General features: G+C 37.0%; 1 protein-coding gene across 1 annotated transcript in view; it reads right to left on the bottom strand.

Annotated features, from left to right (window-relative positions):
* Window positions 1-26,863, bottom strand: part of MYBPC3 (myosin binding protein C3) — a 64,304-nt gene that overhangs the window by 12,899 nt on the left and 24,542 nt on the right. Inside the window, exons 11-27 of the mRNA XM_074867655.1 lie at window positions 26,477-26,643; window positions 25,530-25,662; window positions 25,305-25,307; window positions 24,749-24,873; window positions 24,015-24,120; window positions 19,854-20,020; window positions 19,306-19,471; window positions 18,288-18,394; window positions 17,932-17,961; window positions 17,632-17,768; window positions 16,003-16,080; window positions 14,604-14,763; window positions 13,423-13,527; window positions 9,798-9,986; window positions 7,625-7,759; window positions 6,257-6,424; window positions 4,811-4,899 (exon numbers count right to left, since the gene is read on the bottom strand). Coding sequence (XP_074723756.1) covers window positions 4,811-4,899; window positions 6,257-6,424; window positions 7,625-7,759; window positions 9,798-9,986; window positions 13,423-13,527; window positions 14,604-14,763; window positions 16,003-16,080; window positions 17,632-17,768; window positions 17,932-17,961; window positions 18,288-18,394; window positions 19,306-19,471; window positions 19,854-20,020; window positions 24,015-24,120; window positions 24,749-24,873; window positions 25,305-25,307; window positions 25,530-25,662; window positions 26,477-26,643 — 2,065 coding nt within the window. The remainder of the gene's footprint in view (window positions 1-4,810; window positions 4,900-6,256; window positions 6,425-7,624; window positions 7,760-9,797; window positions 9,987-13,422; window positions 13,528-14,603; window positions 14,764-16,002; window positions 16,081-17,631; window positions 17,769-17,931; window positions 17,962-18,287; window positions 18,395-19,305; window positions 19,472-19,853; window positions 20,021-24,014; window positions 24,121-24,748; window positions 24,874-25,304; window positions 25,308-25,529; window positions 25,663-26,476; window positions 26,644-26,863) is intronic.

The raw sequence follows: 26,863 nt of genomic DNA, 5'->3' as shown, positions 1-26,863 counted from the left end.
TTTTTAGTCTAGAAACCCTAATTTAATGCGCAGAGTTGAGATGATAAACTGTCTAAATACTTTACAATTTCTGTTTTCTTGCGGTCAAGTATTTGCTCACATCTGTGTGGTTTAGTGGCACCATGCCCTGTGAGGATACCATTTAATTATATTTAGAGAAGAGACTGAAATTGTATTGAGAACAAATCCAGAAAAAATATGCCTGTGCTGGTCTGGTACTTTTTCCCAGGCATCTGCAAAGCCTACAGTTGATCTGGCTTGAGCTGATCATTAAGTAACAGAAGTCTTTAATATCTGAGGAGTTTATTAACTTTTTCTACCCTTCTCCTCCCTTTCTTAAAACATTTGATTCCTGATCCCCAGGCATTTTTAAGATCTTTTGAAAAATTGTGATAGTCTTGAAGTTTTGGGATGTGAAACTCGCTGTATAATTCTTTCTGCATTGCAAAAATTGTTTTGGTGACTGTCAACCTAAGCAGTCAGTGTTGCTACACCCATGGAAGATGACATTGTGGAATCAGTAAGATATCTGTGGCTTACATCACTGTCACTCAGCTATTTCCAGGAAAATTGGTAGATAATATTTAGTTCTTCAAAAGTTGCTTGACTGCTACTTCCACAGTACAGCTCCAAACCAAGAAAACAGAAAAGGGCCATATCATATTTAATAGTTGTTTTTATAGTCAGTCTAGAAGAAAATAACTCAGTGGGGTTTTTTAAGTTTCTGCCAGATTAGCATGGTGAAACAACGCAGCGCAGGGCTAGACGAGTGCCAGGAGTAGCTCAAATGAGTGGGGAGGGAAAGTGGGACGGTCCAAGCCAGCAGTCAGGTCTGCTTAGGCTGCCCTGGAACTGAAGTCTAAGGCACTAAAATTGGGACACATACTGCCCTCCGCCTCTAGTAAACAGCAGAGAAAGCACCTATAGAAGGCTCCTCAATTCGTGGGGTATCTGGAACATACTCTGTAAGACTGTATCTTTTTCCTTAGGCTACAAAGGGAGATTAGGATACTCAGACTCTTGGTTTAGGTGCCTAAATGTGGGCAGAATGAAAATAAATCCGTGCTTTGCTACACCTTTGTTTCAGGTTTGTCTGGTATTTGCTCAGAAAGTCTGTGCAGTGTCATTTTATTTTTCTGTGGTATTAGAAAAAGACTTTTTTTTATAAGAGTCAGGTCAAGGTCTGTCCAAAATTATACTTAAAGGACTTCTAAAACACCTAGAAATTGCTGTTCTTTAATATATGCTCATTTCTCTGGCATTTAAGTCATCAGATGTAATTGAATTTACATCAGAGCTGATAATAACCCTTGAATGAGCAATGTTTTTGGATCTTCCATTTTCCTCATCTGGTAACTGATTTTCTTATTGCTTTCTGCCAAGGAGTATAGTCACCTCAAGCCTGTAGCTCTGAAATATTAGATACAAGATGATTTTGTCCAGTTCTAGTGTACCTTTACCCTGGTCTCATTTCATAGAACCCTTACAAAAATCTATTAGAGGCTTCCCTTCTTTATCTGGAAGGTATAGTAGAAATTCTTGAACAAGTAAAAGAATGTGGTTTGGGTGTTTGTTCCCCCCCCCCCCGTCTGATAATTGGTGAACTTGACAAGAATTGACTGTATTTTACTTTGCACATATGTGTATATTTCAAAATATGAGAATTCTGCTTGAAAATTTTGGCTAGGGGAATTCTTTCAAAATAAAACCAATCTACTTAAAATGGTATAATTATACGGAAATTTTATTTAAATTTCTAATTTGTCAAGACAAATACTTTGGCTAGGTTTTCAGACTGATTACAAGTTTTAATAGTTTTTCATGGATTGAGTAATGAGGTGAATCAAGGATCTGGCCCCAGATATGGGCCATGCAAAAATGGGCATGAGAAACCATAGCATTATCTTTATCATAGGAAATACCTTGACTATAAATCAAGCTTTGCTGTTGCTGGTGTTCTGCTGTGGTTGATCAGATATGTTCACTCACAGCACCTCTTCTCTTGAGGTGTCATGAATGCCAGTGAAAGATTGCAAGTGATCAAAGTGTTGGTTTTCATATACTCTTATATTTATAGACTGTGAAGATTGAAGATCATTAACAGATAGAAAGCATGTTCCTAATGCGTATCCCAGAGGATTGGATTGCTGCAGTGTGTAATAGGTAATCCAAGAGAGAACAGTGAGTGACAGAGTGGGTAAACAGCGCACCAGAGAAACTTCAGGGACTTTACTGCCAGGGAAGAACAAATTTAAATGCTTTTAGATGTTTATATTCACACATATATGATGGGCAAGAAGACTGCTCAGTAATACTGTGAATTTTATGAATAATATCTCTTCAATCATGTGTCAATGTAGTTAATTGTGAAACAAGAATGTGTTGATTCCCTTCCTTTCAGCAGAATGTCCCACCTGCTTAATGCACTCAACAGAAAAAGGGTTAGTAATAGTCTTGTACTTGTTCTTTTCTGTACATTTTAATCTAAAGATTTGAATAGATTTGCAAATAGTATTTAGCCCAGGATACCTTGACAAGGTATTTAATAGAATTTCAGTGTTAAATGACACAGTAGTGACCACAGACATCACTGGCAGGGTTGCACAGAAACTGTAAATAGTAGAAGACACCGTCTTACACTTCAGTTAGATAATATTCTGCCTGCTTGTGTTCCGTAGCTCGGTGTTCACAGTAATTCCAGTATCTATGTATTTTTCTCCTATATACTTTTTGTAATTTGAATATTGCAGTCATGTCTACTTAAAGTCTTTTTCCTCAGTAGAAATGATCAGTATTTTAAACTTCTTCAAAGTGTAAAGTGAAATGTTCTTTATGCTTTGCTTTTTTTTTTCCTAAAGATTCTCAGTTTTGCATATTCTAAACAGCTTTTGCAGTATTAAGAATTGTAGCTGTAGCTGCAATTCAACACTATTACAAATTGAATTCACTCAAAAAATACCTCTTGAATTAAAATACTCTGGTTTTGTTCTCAGGCTAAAACTTGGTTTTGTGAAAACTGATGAAAGGGTGAAATACCAAAACTTCAGTTAGAGTCCCTACTGAGAAAAAGTCAGGGAAGACTTGGTCTTTATCTGTTTTCTTTGGCAAGAGCTGAATGATCTGCCAGGATAAGTGAAGCTCTGGATTACCTGCTACGTGTGCTTTCTCTGGCCTGGGGAACTGAGGACATGTCACCTAGGGGAGTAGGACAAGGAACTGGCAAATCTCTGGGGATACTGCAATGAGGCTGCTCTGAGCAAAAGAGGTGGGTTGTGCTACGAAAATGGTGATGTAGGGGACATAAGACACAAATCTAGAAAATGTTGAACTTTATCAGTTCCTCTGCTTGTGGGATAGCTTGTCAAGTTTGTGCAAATTTTCTTCAACTCAGGCATCAAAGCAGCAAAAATATCTCTTAAATTTTTTTTTTAAAGACTTACATAACTCAGAAATATCAGATGTAAAATCTTGAATTTTGCATGTGTCTAGACCTCAGTGAAGGGTCCATTTTAGCAATTTTGGAGATAAGAAACATGGAAAAAAAAAAAGCATGTGATTATGTCAAGAGTAGTGCAAGCATGCAATTCAAGGCAGTTACTCCATGTATTGGTTTGCAACTGTTTACTGATTAGATACATCTTTCTGAAAAAGCAACTTTTCATGTAACCCAGTAACCATAGGGCAAAAGACACATATATTTTATTTTACACAGATTTTTGCTCTTATATAGATTTTTTTTTTTTCCTTATTGGTACTCCCCAAACAAAACAATATAGGTAATGTGTGCATATGTGTCATATATGTCTCCCTTGCTGGAAAAATGTTTTGAATATCTCCAGCATCTTTTATATGAGAATTTCAAAACTCTTCACAAATAACAGTGATTACATTTTCATAACTGTCAACGCTGGACAGCAGAGAAATTTTAGTTTCCTCAAATTATAAATTGGGACTAGATTAAATGATATATCTATTATTACTGAGACTATCTCTGTTAGAGCCAGATTCTGCAATTTACAATTTCTTTTATGTCTCGCTCAGAAAACTTTTTCCTTTCACACACTGGTTCTTGCACTGTATTGATATTATAGCCTTGTGTCTGAAAAAATGCCTGTGGTGTGTTACAAATAATCATTACAGTTGCTCATACAGCTGTAGAAAATGCAAAGACAGGCTAACTGGTTAGTCAGTTTGTGTGTATATTCTAGAAACTTTGTGCATGCATAGCATCATGTGCAGTTAAATGCACGCACTCTTGATAATCCTTGGCATGCTCTGTTTTTTACACCTTAAGCTCATGTACAGTAATATGCAAGCTATTCTTTGTATACACACAGTTTCTATATAGCTCCAACTGTGATATTCTGCTTATGTACCAACTCTAATTTTTGTGGTCAGCCTTTCAGAAATGAACATACACACTTTTGGCAAAGAAGTTGCCCAGTAACATCATGTACCTTGGCTCCAGAAGAGCAGTTAGTTGAATTCTTATGCTTTTGTGTACTTCTCTCTTTAAGATGCATCCTATGGTCAGTAAGCAAGAACAGGCTTGCAGTTACTTACAGCACTTACTTTTTCTTCTTCCCCAAAAGGAGGGAAGAAACTCTTACTGTAAATAAATTGTGACTGAAAGAAGAGTGATTTTTTTTTTTTTTCCCCCTTTCTTTAATGTTTGAGAGGGTTTTTTGAATCATCAGCCATACTTTATGTAATACTGCTTAAGCAGTGAAGCAATGGGAACTTGCATAAGGGAAACTACTTGTGGTAAGTAATGATAAATAACTATGACAAAACAGAAACTGATACATACCTGAAAAGGGATCACAATATTGATTGTCTCACCCACTTTCTTCACCAGAGTCTGTCTGAGATGGCGTGGCAACCAGATTTTGGGACGCTCTGTAGTTAAGCATTAGTACATTAAATACAAAGCTTTTGATAATTTGAAATATTACTTATAGCAGAAATAAGACAAAACACCAAAGAGGAGAGGCTTGGATACTTGTAAGCATAAGAAAATTGCGCAAACACTGTTTATACAGTTATGGAGTAGTTAATTCTCTATGTACTTTCAAATGTATTTGACTACTAGATACAAATTTAGTAGCAGATCTCAGTTATATATTTACAGCTGAGCAGGTTTCAATGACAGCAGAATTTGTGAAACTGTCACATCTGATATGTCAGATTTGGGTGACTTCTGCTGAGTAGGAGTCTTCTATGAGGACTTTGTTTCTTTGGAGACCTTTATCAGTTCAGTAGAAGGGATGGGACAAAGGGTGTACTAGAGTAAAAGAGGGATTATAGACTATGTTTAATTTATTGCTATATCGATATTGCAGCTCCTTGTAGATTGCCATTTGGAGATATTTATGGACTTACTCAGAAAGTAGAGCAATCAATGGATTTCCTTTATGTTTTCACAATCATTCAGTTATAGCTTTTTCTTTGAAGTGGAAGGAGTGGAGTCTCATTGTAGCTCAGTTCTCACTAACAAAAAGAGGAGCTTAGTGCATGTTTTTTCATCTAGTCCCTGCTTTCCTCTACCTCACTGGAAAGCTGTGTTCTCCGTGTGCTCCTTATTCTTTGCCAAGTCATTTACAGAAAGAATTTCTTAGTGTACAGTTGGAGTATCTGTCTTCATGTCCATTTGGTTTTGAGATGCATTACAACTTCGTTTCATTTACACTGAGTCATTCTACTGTCAGTGAGACTCTGGCAGACTCTTCGTGTGAGTCAAGGCTGAGGAATCCACAATTAGCAACTCTTAGTATCTTTTGGACTCCAGTCAAATGAATTATAATCTACTGCTGTTGGGTGATACACAGGGTGTTAATTAATAACCTAGGACAATCAAGTACAGATAACTGCTTTTATTTAAAGAGATCTCTTGCTGTAGCCAATGCGGTCATTTGCAGTAATATAACAGCTTTTCTAGCGGAGAGCTAAATATTTAAAAATGTCTTGTAAATGCTGACAGTGCCCTTACAAGAGGTGAAATATCCATATTTTGAAACTAAAAAGTAGGATTTTGTCTTAAGAGTTGTGCTTTAGAAATATAAGACCTGGACAGTATAGTAATGTTCTCACAATTAGAAGATATTGGGCACCTCATTAAAGTGAAAGAGCTGTTTGGGTGTTACTGTCAGAAGGTGGCACAGGCTTGTCAGTCCCAGTGTTTTCCTGCATGTGCACATTATTAGAGTTTTGACCAGAGGAAAGAGATGAATAAGATTTATTTAGTATAAATACTCACGCAGGATCTCTTGAACAGTAATGGGCTCTTTGATTATTGCAGCTCCACTCTCACCAGCCAAGTTTATAGCCTTTATACGGAAATGAAGTTTGTCCCCTGTGACCAGGTCTTTAATCAGCACAGATGTACGCTCCGTCAGGCCAGGAAGAGCTGGAATCCATTCTGTAGCTGCAAGTACAGGATTTGCATATTGTAATCATATATTATTTTCCAAACTGATGCCTTGTCTACAATTGAAAGTAAATTTGTGTTAGAGTAAAATGAACTTAATGGGCAATACCACACTTAAAAGGGAATAAACTAATCTGGAAAAAGAACTCTGGATCTAGAAGTTGTTATTTATACATGGAGTTGTGGAATGTATATACTTTGTTTATAGCTAAGGGTAAGGGAATTATCTTTGGGTAGTTCCCTTGGAATTCTGTTTCATAGAGCTTAGAGCTTACATTTATTTTCATTAGCAATAGGCAAGGGGGAGAGAATTTTGGAAGAATTTTTAGCAAGAAAATGAAGCCTTAATTGAATTTTTTCCTAGAATATCTCCTGTGGGTGTCCAAATAGATTGGTGAAAGCCACATGTGCTGAAAACAATATTAGAGCACGTAACTGTTGGAATTTATTTTTAACTTCTCAACTGACACTGTAGAGCAGAATTCTTAGGTCTTCCTTAGTTATTCTAATGACACAGAAGTACGACTGACAATCATTCTTCTATGATGATAACATAGGGATTCTGGTAATTCCGAGATGATATCTCATTAAAGACTATAAATTATTTCTGGATAAATGATACCCTGCAAAAACTCTAGTTTAGGTTATATGGCAATTGAGGCTAGTGTCAGAGAAAATGTCATGATTGAAGTGATTATAAATTTGTTATTTGATTTGTATGACATAGCATTTATGTTGTAGCATCACAGTAAATTGTGTGTTGTAGATATGGTGCCGTTATACTCTTTATTATCAGATCACAAGTATTAGATGAGATAAGGTAACAGTTACTTGAAAGTTTGACTGATGTTGTTACCGTCACGTTGTTATATTGGTTTTAAGGAATGCACAATTTGTGAATGCTATGAAAGTATAGTAGTGACTATAGAACAGCACTGGTATTTTTGTAGTACTTCTCTGTATTAACATCATCTTCACAATCACCATAAACTTTATGGTTGATGTGACTTTCATGGTTTTACAGTCATGTTGTGGTAAGTCTGGGTGATGGTTGACAAGGATGTTAGTCATAGATTAGAGTTCAAATTTAATGATACTGGATATGATTAATTTATTGGGATATTGCAGTGAAGCTCTTGCAATCATAGTATTTTAATAATGTTCAGTTGCCGCTGCCTAGTACTTGGGTTTACTTACATCCATCTTTGCAGTATTCTACAATATAACCATCTAATCCCCCGGCTCCAATCCGCTCAGGGGGTCTCCACTTCAAGGCAACAGTGCTGTCAGAAACATCTTCCACTGTAAAGTGGGTTGGTTCACTTGGAGGAGCTGTAAGGAAATACGTACAAGTAAATTCTGGGAAACAGCAATATAACTGTGAGAATTCAAAGGCTATAGAAGGAGTGATTAGTGTCTGAATTATATACCACTGTCTGGTTTAATAAAATAAATTTAGCTGAAGCACAGTTGTAAAATGTAACACCGAATACTTCAGTAGAAGTGCAGCATAAGATTCCTATAATAGGGAGGGGAACAAGAGGTTAAGATAGTAGTTCATATTCACATATGCTCCCTTATGAGTAAAAGCCAATGAAAAAAACAGAGCTTTAGAGGGGCGTCAAATTGTCAGCAGAAGTCTGCAGAAAAGTTTAGAAATAAAAATACATACAATTTGTATGCTGTACTTACACCCTGACTGTAATTAGACAAAATTCACATAGACAGAGGACCAAATTCATCAGTGGCTAATTTTGACTTCACTCATTTTCCTCTAACAGTGGAGAAAGTGACCAAAAGTTACAACTCTGTATTTACAGAAACACTAGTTCTGCTTTGCACATTTATAATACAGACATGCCTGAGAAAAATATTTTGGGGCTGAAAAATATTAACTTCATTTAGATATAATTATATCTTTTCAGAACATGAGTGTCATGGCTATTTTTAAATCCATAGTTCAGAAAGACCACTAGCTAAATTCAGTCTTAAGCATGGCTGTTGTCTATTAATTAATAAACAATCAAGAAAAGCCCTTACTGGAGAATCCAAATACACACAAATGCTACAGTGAAGTCATTGATTACAAAAAGCAAACAGAAGGATAACTTTTTCAAAATAACATTTAGAGTGCTGGACATAAAATTTAGTATACATGACATAAAAGCAATCATGTTAAAGAAATGTATGTTTGGCATACTCTGTGTATATGTATTAAATGGAACATCTTTTGAATATACATAACAGATTTTACATATTAGAAATATTTTATATATAAAGTAAGTTAAATACAGGTTTATAAATTGTGCAACTGACTGAAACTTATTGTGGTTCCCAAAGTTATTGTAAAAAAAGAAAAAAAAAAATTAAAAAATATCACCCAGTTTCCTTTCTGTAGCTGTGACAAAATTTTTCATATTTAAATGGCAAAAAGGACTGTGAACAGCACACAGGAGGCAAAGGCAGTTGGTAGCATACACAACCACACAATACACGATCAAGACCCCAAACCTCTTCTCTGAAGAAGTAAGTGTGAACTTTATCCTTAATCAAGTAAAACTCTGCCTATCCCATGAAAACTTTGGACCTTTTTTCTCAGTAGCTCCACTTGATGGTTTTCGTTTGCTCTTTGTTGTTGTAGACCAGCTGTTGTGTGTTTGAAATCCAGAATTAAGAGACCCTTCTTGCAGTTCATCCTTTCCTTCTGACCCCTTCACTGCATCATCTGTTTTTACATTATCTCCTCCAGCAGGCTGTCCGCCTTCGCTGATATTTGCAGATTTAGCAACTCTGGTCATTTTAATCTCCAGCTACTTGTATTTTTGTGTGTCTTCTTTTTAAAGCTCTTAGCAGGCAGGCTGAGGACTCCTTTGGTCTGCTCCTTCCTCAGGGACTGCAGGAGACACTGCACTGCTGTGTTGGGAAGGATTATTTATAGGAAATCATTCCTCAAATATTTTCTTAATCAGCTATCCTTTTAGCTGTGCAGAGGGTCAGGATTAAGGGAGTACTGGTTGGGATACTGTGATATTTGCACCCATAAGGGAATGGTGGAAGCTGAGAGGGACAGGGAAATTTCTGTCAATTAGTTCTCATTTCCAGATCCAGCTTGACACTCACACTTCTAATTATAACAACTAAAAATTCATCAGCAATTTCATGAAACTGGAACCTCTGCGCTTCACAGGAAGGGGAATGAGAGAGAAGAGGAAGATTACAAAGGAAAAAGTTGATTAAACATAGGATATAGAGATAGTTGATAGCTTCTTTTCTAACACATTCTTTGTAGCTATAAGGGCAGTTGAAGAGGTGAAAATTGTCCTGCCTTGGTTTTTGTCCTGGAAATAATGTAGAGTGTGCTAAAACTCACCAATTGGCATGAAGGGTTGTGAGGCAGGGCTTGGCCGGGACATGCCAATAGAATTCACAGCATAGATCCTCATCTCATAAACCACTCCTTCAATCATTCGCTTGGCTTCATAGGTTAAGTCTTTTAAAAGGTCAAAGTTCAGTCTCATCCATCGAAAGCTCTTCTTCTTCTTTCTCTCTAAAATATAGCCTGGAAAGGATAGCTCTTATGATGTGAAAGAACTGCAAATTATCATCTCACATATAAGAAAAAAGAAAATAACTGTTTTTTTTTTCTCCAATGGCATGAAAGAGGCAAATGTGATTTAGAATTATTACATATAGCTGAATTGTGTGAAGCTTTGGTATTTTCCTGCAGTTTCCTTTTGTATTACTTTCCTTCTATCTGACTTTCTTACCTGAACAATGATACTTTTTGAGAGTAGAAGTTATTTAGACTTGTCTATGTCTGGTATTAGGCTTTAAGCACATTTTGCATGCTATAAGCTACTATTAAGGTATTTAGATGTATGCAAAATAGAGATACTAACAGAGCTGGCTTAAATGGCAAATCCTTTCTGGTGACAATGCAGTCACGCACTCCTAAATGGCAGAGAAACAGCATTTCAATAAAAAGCCATTTCAGTGAAGGAGAAATTGCCTTGAAATGTGTAAGAAGAAACATAGAATTAAAAAATTAATTTGTCTCCTATATTCTGCTGCAATTCACTAATCTTGACTAACAGCATAAATCCCAAAGCAAAATCAGTTGGAACAACAGTTTGACACTTCCCTTTGTTTTTTTTGTGTTTTGTTTTGTTGATTTTTTTTTTAATATGATTTGTCAGCGAACTGATGTTAGATCTCTGTGTCTGTTGCTAAGTGGTGGAATTGTGCAGTGCTTCCCAGGCAGTGCAGATCCCAGCTCTGCTTCAGCCCTATAGTTGAGTGAGTCCCAGCCACGCACCAATTTTCTTGCTCTGATTCCCTTTATTAAGGAAAGTGAACCTGTATGGATACAGAGAACCAAGAGAGCTGGATTCACTGCAGAACAAATCTGTAGTATAGCTTAGATGTAGTCTGTATGCCCAGAATGCAGGTCTTCAGTACATCTCCCTCGTCCCCTCAACATTCCCAGTCTTTCTCACACTGGTTTTCTCTGCTGGTTTTCCAAATGACTAAATCAGGCTGGGTTATCAGATTAAAAGATAAACTTCCAATTTCCCAAAACTGGGAATGGAATCTGTGATTCTTGATCCTTAACATGGAGGATGCTACTTCTCTGTGTTGCAGATGGTATGCCTGGATGTGATGCATGTAGACTTCTTTTAAACAGACTTTGTTTTGAAAGCTGTTCATCTTTTAAGTATGGAGTGAATAATCAGAAATTACACTGAATGGTGATTTACACATCCTGTGTATTTGTATGTATTGTATGTCTGTTTCTACCCACAATCTACAGAGGATATGTCTGTAACAGTGGTCAGCTACAACAGTATATGTCTATAGCAAGCACACTGTAATTATGAATTGAGCTGTGTAGGTCCCTGCCACTCACAAGGATTGTGGCTATCAAACATGCAGATGTCCCTTTCGTATACCTGGGAAGTATGAGTCACACTTACAACGTCTAAAGGGAGATGGAGAACAACAGGCATGTTTGATGTTTTATAGGCCCAGACATCCTGCATCAGGAGCCTTTCCTGTCTACACGGAATAGCAAGAGCAGCATGGGAGTCTACAGAATGTTTTGGGAAATAAGTGCTGGAAGTACCTTTTTGCTGATGAGTTGTATCATCACTTCTAATGTATAAAGTTACTCCTGGCATACTTCAGTAGCTTTTAAACAGGGTTAAATGCTGTAAGCAAAGAACCTATGGTTCCTTTGACATATTCCTGCTTTTTTTTTCTCTTTACCAGGGTCTATGAAACTGAGAGAAGCTTCAGCAACTCAGCTTCTATTTTTCTGCCATTCTAGATATGCGTAGTTTCCTGTCGGAACTGAGACACTTCACTGTGGCATACCAAATTGCAACTTAAAAAAAAAAAGAGGTAAAAAGACAATACTGGTACTGTTGGTGACATTTCATAAAGCAGTTTATTTCTCCAAATGCACAGAATGTACGATAGATAAAGATAATGCTTTCGTAATATAAAAAGTACATGAGACCCTATGAAATGTTTGTGTAACAGTAAAGATGAGGTGTGAATTTATTTGCTATATCTGTTGGATGTAGCTAATAAAGACTGTAGTAGACTGCCTACAATACCATCTGTAACAATATGGAGACAGATAAGAACACATATGTCTTTTTTCCCTGCCTTTTTAAATTGCTTTTAAAGCTTTGTTTGAATGGATAGTGCTGGACCTTACCTTTTTTTTCCCTCCAGTTGTTCTATTCTAGCTCTATTAGTACTACAGTCCAGTGCTAGCTGAAGAAACCTCCTCATGTAGTGCAAAGGGTTGTTAGTGGCACATTAACAAAATGTTTCCTTTGACAGTGAAAACAAAACAAAAAACTTTCCAAAATATGTACCCTGAAAACTACAAAACCAAATCATGGGCTTTGCATAGTTGCGGGTGGAAGGGGCATTGGTTGCAGTAATGGGACAGCTATTGGTATATATCTTTGCACATAATAGTTTAAATTGTTAACTTCTTGCTTGCTTCCTGGCAGAAAAGATGAAGCCACAAAGGACTTGCCCAGTAGTGTCTTGTTTATTCCAGCAGAGATAAATTCTGTTGAATTAAATGAGGTTATTCTTGAGGAAGTGAATGAAGTCCAAATATCCAAAAGCAAATACAAACTTCTCACTTCCGGATGCAGGGGGTTAAAAGAATTTTAGAATGTTTCTAGCCCTGGAATTCCCATGGGAGTCCGTGTAGTTTTAGGTGTATCTTTTTTTAAAAGAAACTCAAACTGCAGTGATCTTTATTAAACAATTTGCTAGATTTGGAGTCCAGAGGAACTTTTCCCTAAAATTGGCCAAGACCATGGATTACTTTCTTTTCCTTCTGAGGATCACAGGCAGTTTCATCTAAAAACAACCATGCTCTGCAGAGAACTTAAAATGGTATTGGTTATATTCTTGATTGCTTCTGCTCGTTTCCTGTATCGCATGATAACTCTAGTTTTTAGTACAGTTTTTAAGGTTATTAAAGTGATTGAAAAGTGTGTGACCCGTGGTGTGTGGTTCTATATGAAGTAGAATTATGAAGTAGTTTTCTAAAAGAAACATGTATTGCATGAGTGCTTGAGGTTGCAGATGACTGGAGTTGATAACTGAAGTGGCCACAGATCTGTTTCGGTATTCCTATGTAAATCCAAAGGTCTGTGTACTGACCTAAAATTTCAGTCTTGAATGACAATGTTTAGCTTTAACTATTTTTGGTATCGTGTTCTTGTGCTTTGGTAACTTATTTGCTGAAATATTTCTCTGATGCAAATAGCACGGGTAGAGGGCACTCTCTCCCTAAAATTGAAGGGCCAGAATCTAGACCAGTTTGAAGGTTTAATATATTAATTAGTTTCTGAGGGTCAGTCTTCCTATAGCAAATAAACATAGAGAATCCTTCTGTGCCATTTTAAAGGAGCAGCAAAAAAGATAGGCAAGGCAGCTGGAGCCTATATTTTAGCACTTCTTACCAAGCACTTGTTGCCCACCATCATATTTAGGGGGTTGCCACTGCACAGTACAACAATCTTCTCCAATGTTGCTGATCTTGGGAGCTTCTGGAGGGTCAGGAACATCTGAAGAAAGTGTGAGAATGAATGAGAGCTGTCACTGTTTGAACTTCTGTATACAAGTCAATGAAATATTTTTCTGTAACTTTTTTTCTGTATCGTATTGATACAGCTTTGCCAGATAGCAACAGTAGGTACAATTGAGAATGCTTCATCTTAGTCTAATGTGAATCCTGCTCTTTGATGCTTCTGTGTTAGGTTGGTTTTCCTTTAAATACCATTGATTATTCAGCTCCCTTGTTCTTTCCAGACATAATCAACTTTTTTGCAAAAACAAGGTAAATCTGTTCTGTAAGAACAGGCTTGCTCCAGGGTTTCCTATTTTCTCTAGAATAAACTATATAGAATACAATGGCTGCATATCTCACATTTTATTATTTTGGAGATAGTAGTAGTAAATATCCTAATTTAGGATTTATAAAAGATTAAAAGAGACTTAGTATTCACCTAAGCAGTAAATTCTAAACTTTGATACTGTAGGTGAAAGTAATTTTATTTAATCGTTTCTAAGTTTGCTTATAACTTGGCCTTTTGTCATATGTGTGGCAGGGTATAAACAAGTTAAATATCATGAAAAATTTTATAAAAATTGCTGACTCAAAATCATATTCCCCTGAGCTCTTCTGTGACTCATAGTGACAACCTGTTTATCTTATGTCAGATACATTATGTCTCTTTATTCCATTAACCATTTACTGCTTGTAGGATGAAGTAATCTTTGCTTAAAAATATAAATCACAACAAAATGACAAGAAGTTTTTCTTATCTCAGACAAGCATGAAGCATATACTTCAGAATGGAATGTCATCTATAAAATGATAGGATCACCTGAAACTGGAAATATATAAAAAGGAAATACATGGATTTCTACTGGGAGTTCTTCTCTTATCTTTTTCACACAGAAGGCAACTACCTCTGGAGGATCCTTCTGCCAAGTTTTGTGATTGATAGTATTCCTGCCTTTATGATCCTCTTCTGTTTTTGTAAACATAAAGTCAGAACTTGCCTCAGTTTTAGAGAAGGGTGAGTTTCAGTGAACTCAAGATGCTTGGATGCTCTGGTTGTTTCCTTCCTTCACTTACCAATAACTTTGACTGTGATATCAGCCTTATCTTCTCCCACTGGATTCTTAACTATAACTCTGTATACTCCCTCGTCCTCCTTTTCTGCTCCTTCAATGATGAAGACACAGTGGTCTTCATGCATCTCCACACGAACTCTGCCTTCAGATTCAAACAGAAGCTGTGGGCAATGAAAGTAACAGATAAATCATTGTAAGTTGTGCCAGGGACAGCCTGATAAGCCTGTATGTAAGCTGGTGAAAATCTTCAGATCACTGAATATTATAAAAATTACTGAAAAGCTATAAAGTTTTTCCAGTTCTATTTGTATGTAGAAGAGAGAGAATATAGACCAAGTGGCTCACATAAATAACATTTGGTTCTGAAAGTCTGCAGGTTGTTGAGATTCATTGCTAGTTAACATACCCAGTGATGTTTCAAAGAAGTTAAGTACCTCCAGAAATTACTACTTGGGATAGCTGCTGGTATCCATGTAAAGAGTTTCATGGATAACTGTTGGGTACTGTGTAAATTCAAGAAGGTCTGCAAATTCAAACTCAGATGGTTGAGCAAACATTCCTGATCAACAGTATCTACATTTGGCATCAGATAATATGAATGTGAACAATTTCCCTCTAAAAAATTTACCATGTTTCTTGTAACTGTTCATGGCATCAGTGTGATTTCTGTCACTCAAGAATGTCATATGGGGTAACTCGCTACTCTTCTCTGAGCTGAGGTCTAAACATAATGACAACAACTTTGCTGTACATTTATAACTCCTTTTTTCTTCATGTGCCTGCATATCTTTAGACTTAGAACAGGAAGAAAGCATATGTGCCTGAATAATGACTAGTACAGCAGAATCTTAACCCTGAGAAAGGTTTATTGTTGCATAATAAATGTAAAATATTTTTGGATCTATCATAAATAAGTTCATTTTGACAAAAAGGAAACTTGTTGGAAAACAAATCCTCTTTCACTGTTTTGTACCTATATAGTCCACTCTCTTGACCCGTTGTCATCTTTCCCTGTGTCCTGTAAGATTTTGTCCTATTTTTTTTCCTCTAGTTGTTATTGAAACTTACAGGTTAGTGGGGGGAAAAGGGGGATAAACATTCACAAATATATTAAAAAGAGTTTTCAAACAACTGCTTTGATTCCTTGCAATCCAGCCACCATGTGATGGTGATTAGAGATTTCCTCAGTCAGCATCTTACTCTAAAATTACTCACCAGATCTCTTGTGCCCATTCAAAGTGTTTTGTAATTACCGTTGTGAGGCAGGATGTTGGGCCTGATGTGCTCTTTGCTTCACCAGTTTTAATATCTACTGACTTTAATTTTATTTCCTTCTGAATATGACCTTTTATCTGGAAAACACTAAGCATATTTGTGTGTCTGCATAAATAGGGACTTACCTTACTCTCAGTATTTAAATCACTGCTGTTTTCTGAGGGAGTCATGGAATCATCATTGCTGCGAACAAGGTCACTTTTCTAGATAAGCAAAGAAACCATAGAAAGTCAGCTAAGTCTTTCTGAGCAGAGCAGTAAAGCTGTTTCTGCAGGACAGAGAAGAGTCCATAAGTTTGTTAGGGGGGTTGAATAGGGAGGTTTGAGAAAAGTGAAGAGCAAAGTAAGGCGGCAAGCAGACCTGGGAAGGAAATCAACTAATACATCTATTTCCATTTCTGCTTTTTACTTTTGTATCAGACTGCAGTGAATTAAGGGAAGGATAAATCAGCAAAACTGAATTTACAGCTTAACAAACAGAGGCATGAAATGCATGCAGTAGAATTGTAACTGGTTGTGAATCTCTGTCCTGTGGTACTAGTTACTCATCTTGTGTAGCTACAAAAATTAGGATTACTTCTTCCTGTAACAATGAGATAGTAAGTCGATGTAAATGTTTTAACACTCATAAATAGAGTCAGGTCTGTAACACACATCAAACAATGTATTCTGAAGCTGTGCTGCTGTTTGTTTAGGATTTCATTAGTAAGTATATGTTATACATCCTTCAAATCAAGACTGTCTTCTTATATGCTGAGAGCTCGCACCTTAGAATTAACAGTGTATAGGGGTTTTCTGATACCCCGTCATCATTTATCAGAGAAACTTTTGTATGAGAGAGTTAATTTCTCTTGGTTCCCAAAAGAGACAAATGGCTCTTTTGTTTGTTTCCATACTAATTCTGCATTGCAGAAAAGAGTCCTCAGTGTTATTAAATATGCTAACCTGAACAAAGAATGCGGCCGAATCATGAAGAAATGAGATTGAGGAAATTAGTATAATTGGCAATATTATTTTGCCTGTATCTGTGCCTGTGGGAAGTGTAATAATGCTGTAGAATATTATGCAAAGTATTTCTGTGTTTTGTGCTAGTTATAGCTCAAGAGCCCACAGATGGTGAGGGGTGGGGATGTTCTGAGATAGCCAGAAAGGAAGCTGACTTAACATTTTGTGTCTAGCTTCTAAATTCTTTCTTTGATGTTTTGGAACTGCTTTGATAAGGCAAATAGCAAGCGTCCTCTATTTTCGTTATACCAAATACAGTTTTACCCCAGTGGTCTGCTAAGAAGACATTTTCTTAACAGACTGTAGAATTCTTGAGAAAGACTAAAAAAGAAGCTGCCATCCTACCATCCTATGACATGTCCATCCTATCAGGTGGAGGTGATGGAGATGACTCATCATATATTTCTTTTTCTCTGAGGTAGGAAGAGAATAAATGTGTATGGTATCCTACTGTCTACATGTACATATGTCTACTCACATATACTCAGCCCCTTCTTTTGGAATAGAAAAACAACCAACAATTCAGAAAAATAACAATTCAGGATGACTCTTACAAAACCAACTAAATCCCAAACAGCTCTACTGCAGGTATTTCCTCTATTTTTTTTTTTTCTTGACGTTTAAAAAAAATGAAAGGAAAATGAAAATACTTGTAGCTAAGAATTGTAAATCAAAGTAAGATTTGAGAAAGAAAATAAAATTCCTGTTGTGACTTTATGGCCTTGGACATTGTGGCAGGTTACACATTACCTTGTTTACTTTCTGCCAGATCACAGTGGGTGTTGGATCTCCTGATATGGGAACATCCAATCTCAGTTTGTTCCCAGCCACCACGACAATAGTGTCAGGGGATTGGCCCAGACAGTCAAGGTGGATTTTGGGAGGTTCTATAGCAAAGGCAGAGAAAATAAGTTTTAAATATAGTGTGAGACTTCTGTATTGGAAAAAAAAAAAGTGAATATTCATACATTAAATTAAAAATGAAAACACTGCTTCCTTTGCTATTGAAAACATGTTTACTTGTATATAAATAATGACTGCTGTTCTTACCTTCTCTTGGTACAAAATCAATCTTGACCTCTGGGAGAAAAAAAAGCAGGGAGAGGGAGTAGGAGAAATAGATCAGAAAACAGAATTTACATAACATCTATATTGACAAAGTAATTTTAAAACTATTCATCATTAAAATCTCATAAGTCATACACTTATGAGATACAGACTAATGCAATAAACTGGGAAATGAGTTCTGTAAAACAATGTGATAATGCACAATAACAGGCAAAAGCAACGTGCTTATATTGAGGTATGAGGAATGAGATTTTGCATACCCTTTCCTGGTATAACCATGATTAATGCCATCACTTTATCCCTCTGGAATGCCCATTGCATATTCTAAGACAACTTACCCAAAAACTGAAGCTTGGCAGAAAGATTGTAAGCAAATCCCTGAGGGATGAAGGAATAATCAGCCTCATCACCTGGTGTTACATCCTCGATAGTTAGCTTATGGATTCTGGAAACATGAACAGATATATTCCACTCCCTTACCTTACCTCTCCAGGAGAAACAGGGCTGTCTCAAGAGACAAGGTACAGGCTATTAACAGACGTTACTATTTCTTCTCCCCTTGCCCTACCACCAGGGCTGTAGACTGCTCTAATTTTGGTATTCAAGCAAATCCATGTCAGCATGCTGTCTATGAATGGATTTTTCTTGTCAAGGTAGATGCATAGTCTAGTCTGAATAGAGGAAGCAGTTTCTCTGCTTTAGTCTAGTCTTTTACCATTACAAAGGCAGTTGTAACACTGCTGACTGGTTTAATTTGATCAGACTGTGACTGCAATAAATTTTGGAGAAACAAACTAAAAACTGATGCTCCACATCTGTATTATTGTAAATTCAAAACAGAATACAGAAAGGGAGTACTAAGGAAATCTTTACTTGGGTATCTTCTGAAGCTTCTTGGTCTCCAGTTCCAGTAGTAGTTAGACTGCTAAGTAACTTGAGCACAGAACTGCACAACTGTATGTGTTTATATTAACACTAGTTTTTCTGAAGTGGTTTCTATGTAAGTGCTATCTTAATCTGTCTAAATATTACTGCTATTTTTAAAGTTAACAACAATATGTTTTCTAGATTGTTTGAATACCAAGAAACATGAAATCCTAATGGAAATAGGGAATGAATTCTGCTGTTATACCACTGATGTCAGACACTCAAAACGTACCGACACAGAAAGACTGCACATGTACCAAGCAAGTCTGTGACTAATGTTGATTGCATATGAGGAGGTTTTAAACTTTTTTCTTTTTAGCTGGACCCAGGACAAAGTCTTGGTTTTTATTCCTATCCCCTGAGATAATAGTTCCTGTGGATTGTAACTCAATACCGAAGCCTGTACCTATTTTCTGAAGCAAGACTAACCTGCCAATATGGGAGATCTTTATCCTTTCATCTGGGACCACCTCCTTTCCATTTTTTAACCAGATTCCTTTCACATTTTCATCAGAAACTTCACACTTGAAGACTGCCTGGTCACGTGCCTTCACTGTCAGGTCTGCAATGCTCTGATAAACTTCCAGCTTTTTCTCTGATATTGTGAGAATAATCGATATCAACAAATCAGAATAGCTCTGTAAGTAAACAGTTGGTGTGGATTTACCGAGTAGAAAAGGGTAGGGCTGAGCAAGCTGTTTGTGGAAGGGTGAAATACGAAGGGAAATCCACAGCATGCAGGGCTTTAACAGGACTGATAGCGAAGCACCTGTTATCATCAGGGTATTTGTTACATCCAGCACACAGGCTGGAGTTTTCACTGAGGTCTTTATTATCAAACCTTGTGCCCCTTATTAAGTTTTACTTTTCCCTGGCATGAGGATTGTGCTACCCCTGTGCACTGTCCTGGAGAAGGTTACCTTCAGCCTGTTTTCATTTTTCAGCTTCTCTGGTTCTGTAAGATTACTTGTGCCTACCTTGTACAATTAGTTCAGCAACTGATACCCCACCATTGGTCTTCACAGTGTAGTGTCCACTATCCTCCTTGGTTGACTCATTAATAATTAGATACTGCTTTTTTCCATCTTTCTTGAATCGGTATTTGAACGTTTCTTCCCGTGTCAGTTCAATTCCGTCCTTCTCCCTGCAATGCCAAATAGTGTTGAGTCATTTTTCTATGACTGGAAGAGGAAAGTAAGAGTCAGCTCAATGTTACTAGAGACTGGAAGACACAAGATAAATCCAATCCTTGTAGCATTTCAAGTTAGCAAAAAAGAAACCATTGCACAAATGTTAGTGGAATCAGGACTAGAATGCTTCTAGCTTGACCATTAATTTTCACTAGGTATTTGACTTCTGGTTCAAGAGAGTTCACTCACAAGGAATTACTTGATTGTTACTGTTTATATGATATAGATAAACATGAAAGTATGTTAAATGCCACAGAAGATACAGGGATAAAGACATGCTTCACCAGGAGGGAATTTACTGTCTTAAAAGCTGCCATAAAGTAAACAGGACTTGTTGGGAAAGGACTTGAAAGCCTTAAATTTCCAGATATGAATTATAATTGTTATAAATTCATGGTTTGTGGGCATCAGTAAAAGAAGAAAATTTAAGGATGAAGATGTGTTTTGGAGTTTGTGGCGCTTTCCATTCAAGTATATGCTTAAGTGTATTTAAGACATTACTAAATTAAGCTTCACTCTCCGGCCTGAGAGGAAATTTAATTATTGTAATTTCCAGTCGTCATGAAGGGAAATCAGCAGAGAGGATTCATGCTGTTCCGTCAAGGTCACAAAAATACATAAGACGTTTTAAAGATTTCCTGTTCCTAATCCTAAATAATGTAAACAGACTGCAAGAAAATAATGTAGTTTCTTCAACTTACTCATTTTGTAGCATTTTGTATTTTTGATTATTATTTTAATATATTTATATTATGTTACTTGAATACTGCATCAGTTTGTAAATGAAAATGTTTTTGATACTTACTCATGTGAAGAAAGAAATAGAAAAGATATGCTTTTAATAGAGTAAGAATTTTCTTTCTATCTCGTGTTATTTCCCCCATTTGTTACCAGTGACTGTTCATCTTAACAAATGAGCTTACAGGATAGCAAATTGAAATGCTATTTAGGGACTCATTAAAATAATATACTTCCAAGTTTTGGGTAGATGTATGCAAGAAAACCTTTTGCCTCTAGAGTTTGAGGAAGTAAATCACAAAATCAAAACTTTATGCAGAGACAAGAATCCTACAACTTGTGACTTAGATGTATCTGCTGCAACTGCATTTCAGAATACCTATAGGTTACTCCCTCCTAACTGTTCTTTACAGCACAGCTTATTGGAATTTATAGTTGGTTTAGAAAAACACTGCCCCCCCTCTTCCAGATCACAGCACTAAGAAGGGAGGAAACAGAGGACGCCTGTAACAACCACATGAAACACAGCGCTTAGTGTTATGTCAGGGTAATGCTTCCTCTGCTTGCTGAGTGGCAAGAGTCCGAGGCCACGTGCAAAATGCTCTCCTAAACCTGATATTCTCATTCATGCAGATTAGTTCTGGAACAAGGATTACAGTGCAATGTGTAAACCTTTGCTGAACTGCAGAGAATGGGCTGTAATCCAGAAGTTCAATGTCCTGCTGTGGCAAAACCAGGCACGTGCACTGTGGCTAGTGTTCCAAAGCTGAATTTTTAAATTTATTTTTCAGTGATGTATTTTGACACATGGCTCATCAAAGATATCTGAATGTTCTATTCAGCTGTTGGTAAGAAAGAGATCTCTTGAAATCTTGTCTAAATAATGAAAATGGATTATTTGCAATGACTAGTGTCTTAAATCCCTGGGAAGGGAATAGTATATTTAACATGTGTTTGCCTTAGTCACTAGCACGTTGCTGATGCTGTGTACAAGTAGAGTGTTTGCAGAGGGATGTACTCACAAATAGTGGAGCGATAAAACTGTAAACCTCAAAAAAGAACTCCCAGATATAATTTGGCTTAAAATAATACACTGTTACAGTGAAAAACCTAATATAAGGTAATATTACAGGCCTTCCTTCGGTAACTAGAGCAATGAAGTAGAAGAATCAGTTGATATTAAAGTGTAAGTGGAGGATTTTATAGAACCGTTAAAAGTGTTGGTTTAAAGAGCACTGTAGGTCATCTGGTCCAGCCTCACACTTGAAGCAGAACTAGTGCAATAATAGGTAGGACAGCTGTGGTTTAGTCTATCTGAGTCCTGAACATCTGCAAGATCAAATATCTGTTCTCAACTTTGCCCCTCAATGCCTCTTTTCTCTGTCTGGAAATGACTTGCCTATTTTCTGTTTAGATTCTAAGGATAAATTGGTTAATGTCTGCTGAGATATCACTGATGTAGGTACTATGTGATAATGGGGACACACAGATTTATTATTATTATTACATTACTATAGTTTGTTTTCATTTGGAGCTGATAAGATGATACAGCCAGCATTCAGAGATGGAAAAATCAGGTCAAAACTATGTATTTTATTACATCTTTTTCTTCAAGACTTATATTATTTCCAAGACCATCTGAAGTTTAGAAATAACTGTTTCATAGTACTACATAATAATAATGTGAGATCTTTCCAGGTGATCAAGAGAACATTCTTTCCCGATTACTGTGAAGAGACCCACATAATGAATTCTCCAAGCCCTAATCTGATGGCCATGCCTAAGAGGCTGTAAGCCTTATTTCTGTCTTGTGCAAGTCACATAATTGCTTTTGTTCATGTGCTTGTGATTTCATATCCTAGGTTTAAAGGGTGCAAGAGCTATAACAGGTGCCCTGAGTTAGTGCCTGTTACTTGGCTTAAACTGTTGAGCATTTCCCTAATGAGCCATAAACCTGAAACTCTCTCCATATTGTCTTTCAAGTTTTCCCTGGACACTTCTCTCCATTGTCCAAAATGGTCCCTTCGTTGTCAGAGAGCACTGACTGACTCCCACAGAATAAAACCAGTAAAATACAGTGTAAATGTCTAAGTGCTCAGTTTTCTGTTGCTATGATTTGAAGAGTTTCTCTGACCACTTGCTCCATTTCAGGCTGAGACAGCTGCTGACTTGCCCTTGTCACAACAAATGCCCATCCCACAGATACCAGCTCTGCAAGATGTATGGGAGTTGTTCAAAGGCGTAGGATCAAAGTGTGGCAGCTGCACTGTGCTCTGAGAGGGACAGATTTGGTTGTCCCCATCTCTTGTGACAGGCATCTGTAAGCAGTTCCTGAACAATAGCATGTGTGTGCCTGTGCATGTGGCTTTAATAGTGTAATGCATATGCATAATTTCTCAGTTCCTTCCTTTGCAAGAGCAGATGAGTGGTTGGCACTTTCCAGGAATGTAATGGGCATTGTGGGAACAGTTGATAACCATGGGCCTAAAGCTGTTAACAAGCACAGGAGAATTTTGTCTGGTAGAGAAATGAAGTGTGTGTAAGACCTGGTATGTGAGCACTGCCTGCTGTGCCTGCCCAAGCAGCGTGAACCTTCCAGCTTCCGCTCAGCTGGAATGCCCAACAAAATGGATTCTATGGTCTGAATGTTTGTCATCTTAATCCTGCCCGCTGCATACGCATAATGACCAGCTTCGCAGGATTACCACAACAGATACGTTAAAAGAAGTCAATGACTTTCCCTCTCTGTCTTAAGACACTAACTTTTTATGTGAGAAAAAATACTTTTAAAAAAACTCAACCTCACTGCAGTTGAGAAGACCTGAAGATTCTATTAAGTATAGCAAACTAGTCACAATACAGATCTGATTAGTGTGGACAATAGTTAGACATTACTTGTCAAGTGTTTAGAAAACTTGAAAGCTAACAGCTTGGTACAGTCAGTAGCATCCTATAAACACTGAACAAGAAATTCTAGACGCACAAAATATCTATACTTAATTTGTTTTCTGCCATGTTCTGGCCTCTCAGTTCTTCCTTAATGTTTGACATATAGGAGGAGGATCAATCTTTTCCTGAAAACAATTATATAAGATGCCTTCTTCCTTTTTATTCCACAATTCTTGTCCACAAACACTGGTCCTAGAATGCCCCATAGAAGGATATGGTTTGATGTTGTTTGGGCTTCTTTTCCCTTTTCTCTTCCCTTACCATTTCACAGTAGCTCCTTCCTCAGACACTTCACACTCAAACTCCACTCTCTCTCCAACCATCACCATCTGGTCTTCCAGTGGGCGAGTGATCAGGATTGGAGGTTCTGGAAACGAAGAGACTTTTATTAAAACAGTATCCTGAAAGACTGAAGACCAGAGGTAGATTTCATCACTGTGCACTCCACAGGAAGAACCCCATGCCAAATACATGGCGATGCTCTCTGTGTTGGAACTTAAAATTTACTATGACAGATCACGTTATCAATGTTATCAAATGACCTTTTGGTTTTTGCTTCATGAGGCAGAAGGCAAACACAAAATCAGTTTTCATATATATATATATATTCTGAAATTCTAAACTGGAGGCATTAGTTTTCTATACTACTTGATCTGCTTGTAGAGCTTGAGGCACATGTTTATCCTGAGCACAATCAAATTTTTAAAGTAAGTTTATAGCCCGGTTGTTGGGAAGACACAAATCACTTTCCAAATGAGAATTAATGGTAATTATTACTGTGCTGTTTTCCTGTGCTTTCTTAGTTGCAGCTATATGGAAAATTTTCCTTCATTTAACTATAAGAAAAATATCTACTTCAATAGATGTCAGAATTTGTTCATATGTTTGAGAATTTCCTTTCCTACAAGATTAACTAATCTGAGAGTAGAGAAGGTGATAGTAATACAATGCTGAATGTTAGGGGAGATGTCTTTCCTTTTGCTACCATTGCTCACCTTTTACAAATAATTCTGTGAAGCTCTTCTCCTCCCCTACCACACATTCATATGCTGCATCGTCGGCCAGAGAGCAGTGGTTTATGGTCAGTATTCTCTTATTTCCAACAGCCTCAAAAATATATCTGAAAGGAGAAACTAAATGTAATTATCAGAGAGTAACTCTTTCAGACTCAGTCACTCTTTCCCCCTGCCTAGCAGAGAAAAAGGTTCCTACTTTTTTCTGGCATCAGTGGCAAGGTTTGTTAAGACTCAAGCCCTATATCCCTGTCTCAGTGTTGGAAGTAGCGTTTGAAAAACTAGCATAGGAAATTGTGGAGAACTCTTCATACAAGTGTGAGACACAAAAACTCCTGTGAATGGTGTTGGATGCTTTTCTAACATCTAGCTGTACAACAAACCTGACTCTTAAAAATGCCTTGTCATGGCTTCAGCACAAAATCACTGGAAATTGCTCTTACAAACAAGCTACACTGAAGTATATCCCATATCATGAGAAAGTAATTTTGAACACTGGATATACACATAAAGATCAGAATATAATGTGAGGACTTACTTGCTAAGTAGGCAGATGTAAGCATCCAGTTCCACATGTAGATAGATAGAGCAGAGGGAAGAAAAAGAAACAGTCATGAGAACAGCAAACTGATCCTGAGCCAAAGCACTGTGTAGATTCTTTCTCAGCTCCTATTCCTCCCTATTTTGTTGCTTTCTTTCTAAGAAAAGCTAGTTCTTCCACTTTGTCCAATTCTTTTATGGATTTCCCATATTTCTAGTTTACCTGCCGCTCACTTGGATCTCCTGTCCATTCTTCAGCCATTTCACATCAGCATCTGGATTGGCAACTTCGACCATTAATTTAATCTTTTGCCCTTTGTCCACTTGGTAAGCTGGATCCAGTTTCTTGAGGAATGCTATGATGAAGAATTATTTAAAAACAAAAATTCTTAATTTTTATACTTTTTTTCTTTTACATTCTTTGTCATCAAGGTATATCTTTATTCCCTTTCCTGTAGTTTACCATCATCTTAAACCTTCCCCACTTTCTGCATCCCTGTTTGCATTTTTACCATTTCTGTCTGTTCTTCATCCTGTTCTGTTTTCCATTATTCCTTAACATAGGATGATAGCATGTGACATAAGCTCAAATAAGCAAAGTAGAATATTCTAAGTTAGATATGAGTATGTACTTCAACACATCCTAAATAGACTTACAGCTACATCTGCCCATGTAGGAAAATGATAACTGGTCTTCTCAGTACTAATGAATGGCAGCTTGCCTTCTCTGTTTCAGACTTTTAAAACAAATCAGTTAGAATTAGGTAACTAATATTTCACAAGACTAGAAAAGGCTCAAGAATTCCAAATGTATCATCCCAATGGAAATGAAATTCTTTAAATGTATCACTGATGCCTGACATACTGACCAGTTCTGGGGGTGAGGGGTGTTGTTTTGTGTTCAGGGAAAGATAAGGGGCAGAGCAGAAGAAACTAGTAAAATGAGCAGGTTCATAATATCCAGAGTTTCAGAGCAAGGTAGCTCAGAGCTTTGGGCATAGCTTTAATCTTCGGTAATCAGCATTTCACATGACTGTGTAACAATCGGAATAGGAAACTTCTATTTCTCATGCTCTTGCATCTGGCTGCTGTCCAGCTGATGTTAGTATTTGAAGAACTCCTGAACAAGAAGATATGGACACATATTGGGAATAAATACAGCTTGCCAACCTGTACTTTTTTTCTCTTCCTTCTTTATGCGTTTGAGGCGTTTCAGCATCCCACGCAAATCTGTGATACCATACTGAAAAGCAATTTTCTCGTATTCGGAAGGAGGAGCTTTCTTCAGGATTTCCCAGACATCGACATCAGAGTGTGATTCAGATTTTGCTTCACCTCTGCAGAAAGGGATTAGAGTATCTGAATGCTGCTATTGAGAGGATTTAAAAACTGCCATAGACTTGTCAAGCTACATATTGGCTTGATGAAGCCATTTCTTAACAAAGAATTTAGCAGTCTAACTTTCTGCTATATTATTACCCAAAATAATGGAATAAAACTGGTGACTAGTTATAGGTCTATTTATATACACAGCGATTAAAATCCAGTTGCTGTACT

Source organism: Strix uralensis, chromosome 4 (genome assembly GCF_047716275.1).
Source record: "Strix uralensis isolate ZFMK-TIS-50842 chromosome 4, bStrUra1, whole genome shotgun sequence".
In the NCBI taxonomy this organism is placed as follows: domain Eukaryota; kingdom Metazoa; phylum Chordata; class Aves; order Strigiformes; family Strigidae; genus Strix; species Strix uralensis.
The sequence above is the reverse complement of the archived record's forward strand: the minus strand, read 5'-3'. Positions and strand labels throughout refer to the sequence as shown.